Raw genomic sequence first — 14,847 nt, forward strand, 5'->3', positions numbered from 1 at the left:
CAATTGCCTGGGCTTCCTTCTCGACCGACGAGTGTCGGGTCTCGGGGCCCTGTAGGGTCCTTGAGAAGAAGGCTACCGGCCTACCCTCCTGGTTAAGGGTAGCGGCTAGGGCGAAGTCGGATGCATCGCTCTCCACTTGGAAGGGGATTGACTCATCCACTGCGTGCATTGTGGCCTTGGCTATGTCTCCCTTAATGAGGGAGAAGGCCGCGCACGCCTCTTCCGTGAGGGGGAAGGATGTGGTTTTCAGGAGGGGTCTGGCTTTGTCCGCATAATTGGGTACCCATTGGGCATAGTAGGCGAAAAGCCCCAGGGTTCTCCTAAGTGCTTTTGGACAGTGGGGGAGGGGTAGCTCCATGAGGGGGCGCATTCTTTCGGGGTCGGGGCCGATGACTCCGTTCTCTACTACACAGCCAAGGATGGCAAGGCGCGCTGTGTTAAACACGCATTTCTCCTTATTGTAGGTGAGGTTCAGCCGTTGGGCCGTACGGAGGAATTTCTCCAGATTCACGTCGTGGTCCTGCCGGTCGCGGCCGCAGATGGTGACGTTATCTAGGTAGGGGAATGTGGCCTGCAGTCCGTTCTGGTCAACCATCCGGTCCATCTCCCTTTGGAAGACCGAGACCCCGTTGGTGACACCGAAGGGGACCCTAAGGAAGTGGTATAGGCGCCCATTCGCCTCGAAGGCGGTGTACTGGCGGTCCTCGGGGTGGATAGGGAGTTGGTGGTAGGCCGACTTAAGGTCGATGGTCGAGAATACGCGGTATTGTGCAATCTGATTGACCATGTCAGATATGCGGGGAAGGGGGTATGCGTCCAGCTGGGTGTATCTGTTTATGGTCTGGCTGTAGTCGATGACCAGGCGATTTTTATCGCCGGTCTTAACGACCACGACCTGGGCACGCCAGGGGCTGTTGCTCCCCTCGATGATGCCCTCCTTCAGGAGACGCTGCACCTCAGAGCTAATGAAAGCTCTGTCCCCAGCGCTGTACCGCCTGCTCTTGGTAGCGACGGGTTTGCAGTCGGGGGTGAGGTTAGCGAACAGGGAAGGTGGCGGCACCTTGAGGGTGGATAGGCTGCAGGTGTTACGCGGTGGGCGGTTTAACCTTCGCTGGTTGTCGACTGTGAGTGGGGGGAGGGGTCCACCGTATGCTAGGGTTACACTTTGGAGGTGGGATTGGAAGTCCAGCCCTAGTAGGACGGCAGCGCAGAGCTGGGGGAGGACGAGGAGTTTAAAGTTTTTATACTCTGTACCCTTAACCGACAAGGTCACAGCACAGTAGCCGCTAATGTCCGTGGCGTGGGACCTCGATGCCATCGAGATTCGGTTGCGCGTTGGCAGGACAGGGAGGGAGTAGTGGCTCACCGTGTCTGGGTGGATGAAGCTCTCCGTGCTTCCGCTGTCGAACAGGCAGGTCGTGGCGTGGCCGTTTACTTTGATGTCCATCATCGACTTGGACAGGTGGTGTGGGCGGGCTTGATCCAGAGTGACGGAGGCTAGCGTGTAGGTAAGCGAGTCGTTGTCGTCTGCGGGCGAGGCGGTCGTCGGGTCCGGGGGCCCGGTGGCAGTCGGGCGTGGTGTGTAAAATGGCGTCTCCCACGAGGTAGGACAAAATGGCGGAGAAGATGGCTGCCCCCATAACTCACATGAGGCACTATTGGGGTCGGTTGCCTTGATCAAAGATGGCCGCCCCCATGACTCACGTGTGGGGATACTGGCCTCAGTTGCCGTGAAAGAAGATGGCCGCCCCCACAGTTCGCATGAGGCACTGCTGGCCTCTGAAGATCCGCTCCTGCAGGCCTTAGAGAAGTGGCCTTTCTTCCTGCAGGTTGTGCAGGTAGAGTTCCTGGCTGGGCAGCGCGACCTCGGGTGCTTCTCCTGGCCGCAAAAGAAGCAGCCGGCGGCCCGATCGCGGGTGCCCGATGTCGGAGCCGGTACCGGGGGTGGCGGGCCCGGTCGGGTCCGGGACGCCGACGCTGAGGTAGGTCCCGGGGGCGGCGCTGCGAAGGGTATTGCGGTAGGGGTCGGGCCCGAGTCCCAGGGTCGCGAGCAGTACCTGGAAAACGCCTCCTGGTCCTGATGGGCCACCTCCAGGGAGAGAGCGAGGGCTTCAGCTTTGTCCAGGTCGAGGTCTTTAGCTTCAAGCAGTCTTTGCCGTGAGTAGTCGGACCGTAGGCCTTTCACAAAGGCATCGCGGATATTATCTTCCGTATTTTCAACAGCCGTCACCGCTTTAAAGTCACAGTTCCTGCCGAGTGCTCTTAGCGCCCGTAAAAATTCAGCTACAGACTCTCCTGGCTGTTGCGGGCGGGATCTTAGGAGGTGCCTGGTGTACATGTAATTTACCGGGCTGCGGTACTGCTGTTTCAGTAGGTTGATAGCGGCCTCGTACGTAGTCGTGTCCTGTATGAGTGCGTATACTCTCGGGCTCGCTTGGGCGTTCAGAAGTCTTAGTTTGGATCTCTGCGGGGCGCCGGATTCTTCCAGGTAGGATTCGAAGCAGTCCAGCCAGTGTTTGAAGTTGAGGGCTGCGTTTGGTGCCTGTGGGTTTAGATCCAGGTATGGTGGTTTCAAGGCTTGCAGCCAAGCCGGCTGGTGTGGCCCGTTGTCTGGAGGCTGCTGTTGCTGTGCTGCTGGGTGAGCTCCTTGCTGTTGCTGTTCATTATCAGACATCTTTAAAATTTAGCCAATAAAATTGATATGCCTATCAATTAGTCCAATAAAAGGCGACGAGTTAAGAACGTAACTGAAGGTTTTTATTGGCTAAATAACAGAGCCCACCCTCGTGGGTGATCCGATCCAACAGGGAGGAATACTAGCCAGTCAGCTACCTTTATACCTGGGCAGGTAATGGGCGGAGTCGGAGGTGGTCAGCCCAGGTATAACAGTGCGACAAGAGGCGACCTCGTGTAGTGATGTGACAGTGAGAACAGTGAGAACAATATACAGTGATAACTATAACAGTGGTTTACCACATATACCATCTACCATCACCCAACTCTACCTCTTCACTTCGCTCAGTCACACTTCAACCCCCCCACACGGCCAATGTTGTCTGACATCCAGTCTTAGATAAGCCACAATTTCCTCTAGCTAAACATTGGCAAAATCAAAGCCTGAATTTTCAACACACCCCTCCCACCCCACATGCTCATACCATTGTTACTAATTCCATCCCCTACCACTGACTGAGAACGAACAGATTGTTCAGAACCTCTGTTTTATTTGACTTTACGCTGAGTTTCCAACCCCATATCCTACTTCCGGATCATCTGCCTCCAAGCCACCTCACTCCATGTGCTGCCTTTGTCATCTCCAGATGCGACTATTCCAATATCCTCTTGGCTGGCCTTCCATCCTCTATAAACATGTCAGCCAAAACGCCACTGCCTGTATTCTATCCTGCACCAAGTCTGCTCATTCATTCCACCTGTCCTCCCTGAACTGCATTGGCGCCCAGTCCCCCAATGCCTCCAATTTGAAGTTCTTGGTTTAAACCCTTCCATGGACTCACCCCTCCCTATCTGTAACCTCCTCCAGCCCTAAAACTACCACCAAACTCTCCATTCCTCTGACTCTGGCCTGTTCTGCATCTCCCCCTTTGCCCTACCATTGGTGGATGTGCCGTTGTGCCACCTAGGCCCAACGCTCTAGAATTTTGTCTTTTCCCCATGTACCTTCTCCTCCTTTGATCCTACTTAAAACCCACCTTTTTCACCACTTTTGGCCACCCCTCCTAATATCTTTCTTTGGCTCAGCATTCATTTTTTTGCTTCTGCATCTATGAAGCATCTTGATATGTTAAAGGCGCTTTATAAATGGAAGTTATTGGGCCAGATATTCCAATCCCTACGAGTGGGTACACGCTGTGTACCCACCCGTAGGACATCGGAAATGCCGGTTTCAGGCATGCACTGCGCATGCGCTGGAAACCGGCATTTCCGATCTGTCAAGAAAGCTCTTGACAGATCCTCCGGCTGCGCTGGAGCAAGGCCTCTGCAGGCGGATAGTTCTGCTTTTTGGAGACCCTCCGCCCGCAGAAAACCCTTACAATTCTTGCGCCTGGTAAAAGGCCTACTTTTACCAGGGTAAGAGTTGAATTTTTTTTTTTAATTTCCACTGATTTATCATTTAAAAATACTTTTTAAAAAAAAGGCAAGTTTATTTTGAGCCCCGTAAAAAACTAATTTTTTTTGAAAAATTTAAAGTTTTGTTTAAAATAGTTAAATTATTGTACTTTCAAGTCATTTTTCTTTTAAATTTATTTAAAGTTTTACTATGTTTTGGGGGTGATCTCCATTCATATATTTGTCAGGTCTTCCTGTCAAATATATGAAGGGAGATTCCCTTCTTTGATTGGCTCCCCACGGCCCACGTGATCCCAGGGACGCTGCGAACTACCTGCGCCTCTGGGATACGTGGGCCCTGTGCACCAGCAGTTTGGAGAGGCCCAGCATCGGAATTGTGCGCCTCCCGGGAGCCCTCCGGTAAGGGCACAGATTTTTCCAGATCGCAGTCCTCCGCCGGCAGGAGGCCTGCGATCGGAATATCTGGGCCATTGTTGTTGTAGTAAGCTTTATATATCTAATCACTACTTCATGACTTATCTTGTCTTGTCTTCTCTTACTCTGGTCAACTTGAGGTTTTCCCTTCTGTATGCTTTGGCCCTTCAACCCTGGTTTCTTAATTCAAAAATGTGAACTAGCTCTAATATTTCTACAACAGTTAGTGTATTTTAATATGTTTGCTATAATTAGCATTATAGTCACTTCTCCTCCTCTGAGTAGAGTGACAAAAACTAGCAAAACTATTATGTTCTAATGAAATCTGCAAAATGGAGATCAGACTGCTGGTGGACCTAAAATATACAGCCACATTTCCCACTGCTTGCCTAAATTAAAAGTTTCATTGTGAATGGATAAAAATCTTTTAACAACTGATTTGCATTACATCTTACTAACAAAGATGGGAAATAGAATCAGCGTTAATCTGGTGCAGTTGTATGGTCCTAAGTAGGTAGTATTTAGGAGCATTGTCAAGAAAAATGTAGGAGCCCTAAAGCATACCTTTGCACAGGGCCCCTGCAAGGCAAACGCTGTTCCTGCTGCCAAGACCCACTGTCTGGGCTCTAAAATGAAAACTGACCACCTGGGTGAAGTTCTGGAAGGTGGCTGGCACCAATATCCCAGTATTTGTCACCGTTTTCAGGAAAAGAGGGGAAAAATTTGGTGGATCAAAATTCAAAAACAAAAAAAAACATTGGTAAAGGGAGGAAATGGAAGAATGTGGAGCGATCAACACAATGGCAATCCTGAATGGGGCATTCCAATGATGGAGTTGACATGCCCTTGCCCCTTGATTTGGGAAATGGGTCAATGATACCAGAAGCATTGGTGTGCGGGGGAAGGGGGGAAAGAGGAGAGAGAGAAAAAGACGTTGGCCCTGAATTTGCGGTCGGAGGCTTCTCGCAGGGAACTGCCTCTAATCTGCAAATAAAATGCCCACATACCCGAGGCCTCGGGATCCACGGAGACTCGCGGTCCTGGGGCTCTCCGGGTACGTGCGGGAAGAGGCCCACGTATCCCAGAGGCGCAGGCGGTTCACAAGCGCCCCTGGGATCACATGGGCCGGACCAACGAATACCAGAAGGAAATCCCCATTCATGTTTATGCGGATTCCATATGTACGGAAACCCCATAAGCATGAATGGGAATACCCCAATAAATACACCTAGACATCAAATAAATAAACACAAAAATCACATTTCAATTTAATTAAAATTGCATTGAATTAAATATTTAAAAACAAAAATATAAATTTTTGAAAAATAAATTTACATGTTTTAAAGGGGCTAAAAATAAACTTACCTTATTTAACAAGTTTTTAAGTGTATAAATTATTGATAAAATTTTATTTTTCTGTTTTTTTAAAACTCTTACGCTGGTAAAAGCAGGCCTTATGCCTGCTTTTACCAGGCGTAAGAATTTCACGGGCATTCGCTGGGCAGAAGTTGGGCAAATAGCGCAACTCTCAGCCCGCAGATGCCCTTTTCCTGGGGATGCCGATGATCTGTCAAGAGAATTCTTGACAGATCATAAGTTTCAGCGCATGCCTAAACCCGGAACTTGCACGGCCCTTACAGGTACGTACACACCTTGTACGTACCCATAAGGGCCACAAGTTACGGCCCAATATGACAAGTGGTCGTTGCTAGTATACTAGCAGCTTAGAGTTTCACAGGTGTAGGTCGTTCTCTGGTACTTCACCTATATGGCTATTCTTCATGTGTAAGTCTAGATGTCATAATTGGTAAGCTATTTGACTGTGGAGAACATGAAGCCTGGTCCAGTTCTCATTCTCATCCAACATTCACAAACGTACGCTTTCCAGTCAAGTTCAGATACGAGAATCTTTGCTGATTTTATCACTGCTCTAGCTCAAGTGTGCAGGGGCCAATGTGCGGCTTAGTGTTACTCCAGGTTTGTGTACTTACCCACTGAGCCATCAGTGGCGCTCATTAGGTTTTTTTTAAATTAAAACTGGTATAACCACATTAAATGCTAATTATAACTAACTGCATTTTAAAAAGCATTTATGCTCCAAATTACACAAAATAATTATTTGTCCAAATAAAAACTATTTAAAAATAATCCACCATTAAAAATGTTTAAAGCAGATAAATTTAAATCAGGATAGAACGATCTTACCAGGGTACTTGTTAACTACAACAAAATAAAGTCTGACAAACTGAGGTAAATTATATTTTATGCACGAAACCAAATAATATCCCATGCTTACGGTTTTGTTTGGCTTTTTACTCTAGATATATTTATCTGGTTCAGTGTCACAGACCACTTCCGCAGTTAAACCTTTGCTCCTTGTAACCTGGATTGTGCCTTTCCCTGCCCAATATCTAGGTAATTTGCAACAAGTCAAGCGGGCAAACAGAGAACCCTCTTCAATTAATTTCAGCTTATTGGTTATATTACGTGCTTTCACCTAATCTTTAGAAAGCAGTAGACTAGAATATGAACACTTCACCAGACTATGGGTTAGGCTAAAACAACTGCCAAATAGATTTATTAAACAGGAAATGGAAAGTGAACAATAGCACATCACTGTAGATTTACAAAAAATACAAGTTTAACAATCCCTTCTTGTCAGATGGAAAATAGCAGTCACATTGGCTACTCAAAACTGCAACTCAAGAAGGAACGAGACGCAGGGTCCCTGCCTAATAACCTTCATGTTGTTGACCACCCATGGAGTGTCTCTCTAGCTTCAGACTACTCAATTTTAACAAGACTGACCGAGAAATACTTCATTATAAAAAATAACAACTGGGGTAAAGGAAATTAAATGCGTGTCTCAGAACTCCAAAACAACTGCCAATTAAACATATATACAAATAAAACCAGCAAGATGCATTTATCTCAACTGAATAACTTGGCTTCTCCCTTGGACACCTGGCCATATCTATATCATGATTGTTCTTGTTTCGAGCATCAAACCAAGCTAGCCCATTGGCTTTTTAACCCTATATGTAGTTACAAAAAGATGCCAATACTGTACCATGATACATTATTGACAAAAAATCTTCATTTTTGTAACTTAGAAACAATGGTATTAAATGTTACCTTGATCAAACTGCCTTTGAATGTTATCTTGATCAGTCCTGTTCCCACTTACACGATACAGTCCTTCAGTGTTCAAACCTAGAAGAAAATAAGAACTTGTAATCAAATTATACAAACAATGGGTTGAAAAATTAAAATACTCTTAATTATTTTTCACTGAATGAAAACCCTATTACTTAAATCAACAGAGACAAAAATAAGTTTGATCATCTGCTTTTAATTTGCTGCTCCTTTAAATCCAGTCACAGAACATAGACAATTAAAAAAACCTGTAGTTCAGATTACTAGACCAAGCTCATTTCAATACAATATTGTCAATTACAGGCAGGAAAGAGGTACAATACAAACTTAAGCAACGCTGTGTGTAATTGATTCAGTTTGCAAATGAATGCCAGTTTCTTTTTTTTAAATTTGTTTTCTGGAATATTCAAAATCTAGGAGGTCCAGTTAATTCTGTACTGGGATATAAAAATGGCAATTCTGTTCCAAAAAAGAGAGAGAGACTGCTTGAAAAGAACCAATTTGTTTGAAATTCCTGCAAGAGAGGACGAGACAGTTTCGATTACAACTAACATTTATATGTTTAATTTTCTTCCCATCTCAAAAGGGGGGGAAAATTATTTAAAGGTTTTCTACAGCGTTGGTGTTGAGAGTTATGATATCAAAGCCAAAATAATGTGAAATAAAGTGTACCTGAAAACAAGATGCCAACCTGGTGAAGCTGCAACACAGGACTACATGCATGCTAAACAATGGAAGCAGCATGCTATAGACAGAACGAATGATCCCACTTGCAAATGGTGCCGGACAATTAAGCTACGAACGGAAGGGGGAGGCGCATCCCTAGCCTAAATGATGGCGATGTTCCAGCATGCAAGTGCAAAAGACAAGACAAGACTCAAGTGTCCACAACCATCGTCAGACAGAAGAGCCGAGTGGATGATCCTTCTCAGCCTCCTCCTGAGGACCTCACCATCACAGATGTCAGTTGACAGCCATTTCGATTTACTCTACGTGACATCAAGAAACAGCCGAGTGCACTGGACACAGCAAAGGCTACAGGCCCCGATAATATCCCAGCTGTAGTGCTGAAGAACTGTGCGCCAGTACTAGCCACACCCTTAGCTAAGCTCTTCCAGTACAGCTACAGCACTGGCATCTACCAGAAATCGTGGAAGATTGCCCAACTATCTCCAGTCAACAAAAAATAGAGCAAATCTAACTGGCCCATCAGCCTACTCTCAATCATCAGCCAAGTGTTGGAAGCAGTGCTATCAAGTGGCACGTACTCACCAATAACCTGCTTGTTGTGTATGTACCTTTAAGAGAAGAACTGATTTTATACTGCAGTACTGGCAGTGACCACCCCTGTATAAAAGGCCCTAGCAGGCTTCTGTACTTCAGTCTGACGTTACCCTCTGTTCAGTAAAATACCTGTTTAATTGTTCTCCCGAAGTCCGTGTATTATTGAGGCGCGGACTTTACAGTGGCGACGAGCAAGTTCGAACTCACCTGCAGTACTGCATCACCTCACGGGGACCTTTCCCTGAGAAGAAGTTTCTTGGAGGTCGAAGTCAGAGCAACGGGCGTCAACCGCGGGCAACCGCCCAAGGATCCATCGGTGTTCGGAGAATTGCGGAACTGTGGAGAGCTGAGCTTGGCTCCCCAGTCAAGGTGTTCCAGCAAATCGTGCTGGTAGCAGGTAGTGCGCTGACCCTTCCAGACTGCGGCGGGCTCGAGCTCGATCGAGCGGCTCTGCAAAAGGGGCCGCGCAGCGTCTCCGGGAGGAAAGAGAGGGGGGGGGTGGAGCGGACAGGGCGTGGTCGGTGCTCAAGAACCGGGCAGCGGAGAGAAAATAAACAAGGGGAAGGGAAAGTGAGACGCGCCGAAGCCGCGGGTCGCCGCCATTACCCTGTATAACGCTAGGAGCAGCGTGGCAGCAAGGGGAAGAAGGAAAAGCGCGAGAGGCGCCATTTTATTCCATTGGGGAAGAAGGAAAAGCGCGGGAGGCGCCATTTTAAATCACCCAAGATGCCGAAAAGTGGCAGTATCACTGCTTTCGACAACGAGGTAGAAGACTGGACCACGTATGTGGAAAGAATTGAAGTGTACTGCAAGGCAAATGAGGTGGCCGATGGAAAGAAGGCGTCGGTATTATTAAATTTGATGGGCGCGAGAACGTACGGCCTATTGCGGAATTTAATTACCCCAGCTAAACCAATGGAGAAAAGTTTTGAAGAGATTGTTAATATCTTACAGGAACACCTAAACCCTACACCGCTGCTGATAGCAGAAAGATTCAAGTTCCATAAAAGAAACCAGCACAAAGATGAGAGCAATGCTGACTATCTTACGGAACTACGCAAGTTATCGAAGCACTGCCAGTTCGGAGCAGGACTGGCAGACACTTTACGGGATAAGTTTGTCTGCGGGCTCCAGAGTGAGGGAACCCAAAAACGACTACATTCGGAAAAGGACCTGACGCTATAACAGGCTTTCAGCGTGGCAGTATCCTACGAAGCAGCAGCACGGGGAGCTGCAGAAATACAACAGAAACCACAAGAATACAGCGCTAACGAAATGGCGTATGGAGCAGAAAATTGCTATCGCTGCGGCAGAACAACCCATGAGCAGAAGGACTGCTGGGTTAAGGACAAAGTATGCAGGCAATGCAGGAAAATGGGACATATAGCAAGAGTCTGCAGGTCGGGAAAGAAAACCAACACTACAAGAACTACTAAGGAAAAGTACAAGAATGTAAAAAAAATGACAGACAGTTGTTCGGAAGATCAGGAGAGTGATAACTACTCCGGGAGCAGGAGATTAAGTTGTCTAAAGTTACACAACGTGATCGCAAAGGAGGATCACCGAACCATTTGAGTCACCTTCATGATAGCAGGGTCCCAAGTAAAGATGGAATTGGATACAGGATCAGCCCTAACTGTCATGAATCGACAAGACTATGAGCGGTTTGGGTGGAGATAAGGAATAATATGGGGAAAAAAACACTAGTGGGCGTAGTCTATAGGCCTCCGAACAGTTGCAACTCTGTTGGACGGAGTATCAATCAGGAAATAGTTGAGGCTTGTAATAAGGGAACATCTATAATTATGGGGGATTTTAACTATCATATTAATTGGACAAATCAAATTGGGCAGGGCTGCCTTGAGGATGAGTTCATTGAGTGTATTAGGGGTGGGTTTCTTGAGCAGTATGTAACTGAACCGACCAGGGGGCAAGCAACCTTAGATCTGGTCCTGTGTAACGAGACAGGATTAATTAAAAATGTCCTAGTAAAGGATCCCCTTGGAATGAGTGACCAGAACATGGTTGAATTCCATATTCAATTAGAGGGTGAGAAGGTTGGATCTCAAACAAGCGTGCTAAGCTTGAATAAAGGAGACTATGAAGGTATGAGAGCGGAATTGAGTAGAGTGGATTGGGAAAATAGATTAAAGGGTAAGACGATACATGCTCAGCGGTGTACATTTAAAGGAGTTATTTTACAACTTCCAAAAAATATATATTCCACTGAGAAGAAAAGGGTGTAAAAGAAAAGACAGCCATCCGTGGCTAAGTAATGAAATTAAGGATAGTATTCAACTAAAAACAAGGGCATATAAGGTAGCCAAATCTAGTGGGAGGATAGAGGATTGGGAAAACTTTAAAAGACAGCAAAAAATAACAAAAAGATTGATTAAGAAAGGGAAGATAGATTATGAAAGTAAATTAGCAAAAAATATAAAAACAGATCGTAAGAGTTTTTATAGTTATATAAAAAGAAAAAGGGTGGCTAAAGTAAATGTTGGTCCCTTAGAGGATGAGACCGGGAAATTAATGGTGGGAAATATGGAGATGGCAAAAACACTGAATGAATATTTTGATCAGTCTTTACAGTAGAGGACACTAAGAATATCCCAACACTGGACAAACAGGGGGGCTATAGGGGGGGGGGGGGGAGGAGCTAAACACGATCAAAATCACTAAGGAAGTGGTACTCGGTAAAATAATGGGACTCAAGGCGGATAAATCACCTGGACCGGATGGCTTACATCCTAGGGTCTTGAGGGAAGTGGCGGTAGGGATTGTGGATGCATTGGTAATAATTTTCCAAAACTCCCTGGACTCGGCAAAGGTCCCGGCAGACTGGAAAACTGCTAATGTAACACCCTTATTTAAAAAGGGCAGTACACAGAAGGCTGGAAACTATAGACCGGTTAGCCTAGCATCTGTGGTAGGTAAAATTTTGGAGTCCATTATTAAGGAGACAGTAACAGGACATTTGGATAATCATAATTTAATAGGACAAAGTCAGCATGGTTTTATGAAGGGGAAGTCATGTTTGACAAATTTGCTGGAGTTCTTTGAGGAAGTAACATATAGGGTGGATAAAGGGGAACCAGTGGACGTAGTGTATTTAGACTTCCAAAAGGCATTTGGCAAGGTGCCACACAAAAGATTATTGCTTAAGATAAAAAATCACGGGATTGGGGGTAATATTCTGGCATGGATAGAGGATTGGCTATCTAACAGAAGGCAGAGAGTTGGGATAAATGGTTCATTCTCAGACTGGCAATCAGTAACTAGTGGTGTTCCGCAGGGGTCAGTGCTGGGTCCCCAACTCTTTACAATCTATATTAATGATTTGGAGGAGGGGACCGAGTGTAACATATCAAAGTTTGCAGATGATACTAAGATGGGGGGGAAAGTAGTGAGTGAGGAGGACATAAAAAACCTGCAAGGGGACATAGACAGGCTAAGTGGGCAGAGATTTGGCAGATGGAATACAATACTGGAAAGTGTGAGGTTATGCACTTTGGCAGGAAAAATCGTAGAGCAAGTTATTATCTTAATGGCAAGAAACTGGAAAGTACTGAAGTACAAAGGGATCTGGGGGTCCTGGTGCACGAAACTCAAAAGGTTAGTATGCAGGTGCAGCAAGTGATTAAGAAGGCCAATGGAATGTTGGCTTTCATTGCTAGGGGGATAGAATATAAAAATAGGGAGGTATTGCTTCAGTTGTACAAGGTATTGGTGAGACCGCACCTGGAATACTGCATACAGTTTTGGTGTCCATACTTAAGAAAAGACATACTTGCTCTCGAGTCAGTACAAAGAAGGTTCACTCGGTTAATCCCGGGGATGAGGGGATGGACGTATGAGGAGAGGTTGAGTAGATTGGGACTCTACTCATTGGAGTTCAGAAGAATGAGAGGCGATCTTATTGAAACATATAAGATTGTGAAGGGGTTGGATCGGGTGGATGCGGGGAGGATGTTCCCGATGATGGGTGAAACTAGAACTAGGGGGCATAGTCTTAGAATAAGGGGCTGCTCTTTCAAAACTGAGATGAGGAGGAACTACTTCACTCAGAGGGTGGTAGGTCCATGGAATATGCTGCCCCAAAAAGCTGTAGAAGCTACATCATTACATAAATTTAAAACAGAAATAGACAGTTTCCTAGAAGTAAAGGGAATTAAGGGTTACGGGGAGCGGGCAGGAATTTGGACATGAGTCTAGGTTCGGATCGGTCATGGCCCTGTGGGTAGCGGAGCGGGCCCAGGGGCCGTGTAGCCTGATCCTGCTCCTAGTTCGTGTGTCTAATTCTGTTAGATTCAGGAGACGGTTCTGTGATAGTAGATTGGCGGTTAGGATCAGATCAGCCATGATCTTATTGAATGGCGGAGCAGGCTCCAGGGGCCGATTGGCCTACTCCTGCTCCTGTTTCTTATGTTCTTATGTTATTCTCACACATACCCTTAAAGGACACGTCCATTGTATTGAAGACATACACGGGGCAAAAAGTCTACCCCAGAGGAAAAATAAGGGTGCCAGTTAAATATAACGGCAAGGAGACACAGAAACTGTATCTATATATACTACAAGATGGAGGACCACCATTATTGGGACGTGAATGGATTCGAAAAATACAATTGGATTGGCATTCCATTCAGGCGCTAACTGTGACTGACAAAAAGGATGATGACGTCGCACCTGGACGTCTGTCACAAATTCTAACTGACGCGAAAGAGGTGTTCCAACAAGGACTTGGGACTCTAAAAGGAGTAAAGGCAACAATAAAAATCGAAGATAACGCAAACCCAAAACTTTTTTTTAAGGCCAGACCGGTGCCGTACGCGATCCGCCCAGCCGTCGAAGCAGAACTGGAGAGTTCGGGTGTGCTGTCCAAGGTGGATTGGAGCGAGTGGGCCACACCCATCGTTCCTGTAATGAAGAAATCATTGAGCAGCACGCCTGGGGAGCCGAAGAAGGTTCGCATCTGTGGGGACTTCAAGGTAACTGTGAACCCAGTCCTGCACACAGTACAATATCCACTTCCACGGATAGAAGATATTTTCGCCTCACTATCTGGAGGGAAACGCTTTACGAAGATTGATCTGGCCCAAGCATATCTACAAATGGAGGTGGAAGAAGCATCTAGGAAATACCTCACGATAAACACTCACAAAGGCCTTTACCAGTACAATCGACTGGTATTCGGGGTAGCATCAGCCCCGGCTATTTGGCAGAGGGCAATGGAACAAGTCCTGCAAGGGATCCCAGGGACCCAGTGTTATTTGGATGACATCCTGGTGACGGGCGAAAATGACAGTGAACACCTTGCCAACCTGGAGCAGGTGCTCACTAGATTGCAGGAATATGGGCTACGAGCCAACCGCCCCAAATGCGAGTTCTTCAGGAGACAAATCTCGTATTGTGGCCACATGATTGATGAGGAAGGGTTGCATAAGTCGCCAGACAAGATTGAGGCTGTAGTCAAGGCTCCAGCACCGGAAAATGTGTCGCAACTGAGGTCGTTTCTCGGGCTGGTGAACTACTGCCGTAAGTTCTTGCCGAATTTATCTACAATTCTGCACCCACTGAACGCCCTGCTGCAAACTGGAGTAACATGGAAATGGAGTGATGAGTGTAAGCGTGCCTTTCAGAAATGTAAATGCCTAATCACTTCAAAAGAAGTATTGGCCCACTACAACCCAACACTACCGATTCGGTTGGCATGTGTTGCGTCTCCCTACGGCATTGGAGCGGTGCTGTCACACAAATTCCTTGACGGTTCAGAGAGGCCAATAGCCTTTGCGTCGCGCTCGTTAACCTCAGCCGAGTGTAATTACGCCCAGATTGACAGGGAGGCCCTCAGCCTGGTGTGGGGGGTGAAGAAGTTCAATCACTATCTGCACGGGCAGAAAT

At 46.5% G+C, this 14,847-nt stretch overlaps 1 protein-coding gene across 1 annotated transcript in view; it reads right to left on the reverse strand.

Moving 5' to 3' along the window:
* arhgap5 (Rho GTPase activating protein 5) overlaps positions 1–14,847 on the reverse strand; it is a 120,979-nt gene that overhangs the window by 51,995 nt on the left and 54,137 nt on the right. Inside the window, 1 exon segment of the mRNA XM_086003393.1 lies at positions 7,639–7,716. Within this exon segment, the coding sequence (XP_085859519.1) occupies positions 7,639–7,716 (78 nt within the window).

Source organism: Somniosus microcephalus, chromosome 12, assembly GCF_052327205.1.
Source record: "Somniosus microcephalus isolate GS21.2 chromosome 12, FLI_Smic_1.0, whole genome shotgun sequence".
Lineage (NCBI taxonomy): Eukaryota > Metazoa > Chordata > Chondrichthyes > Squaliformes > Somniosidae > Somniosus > Somniosus microcephalus.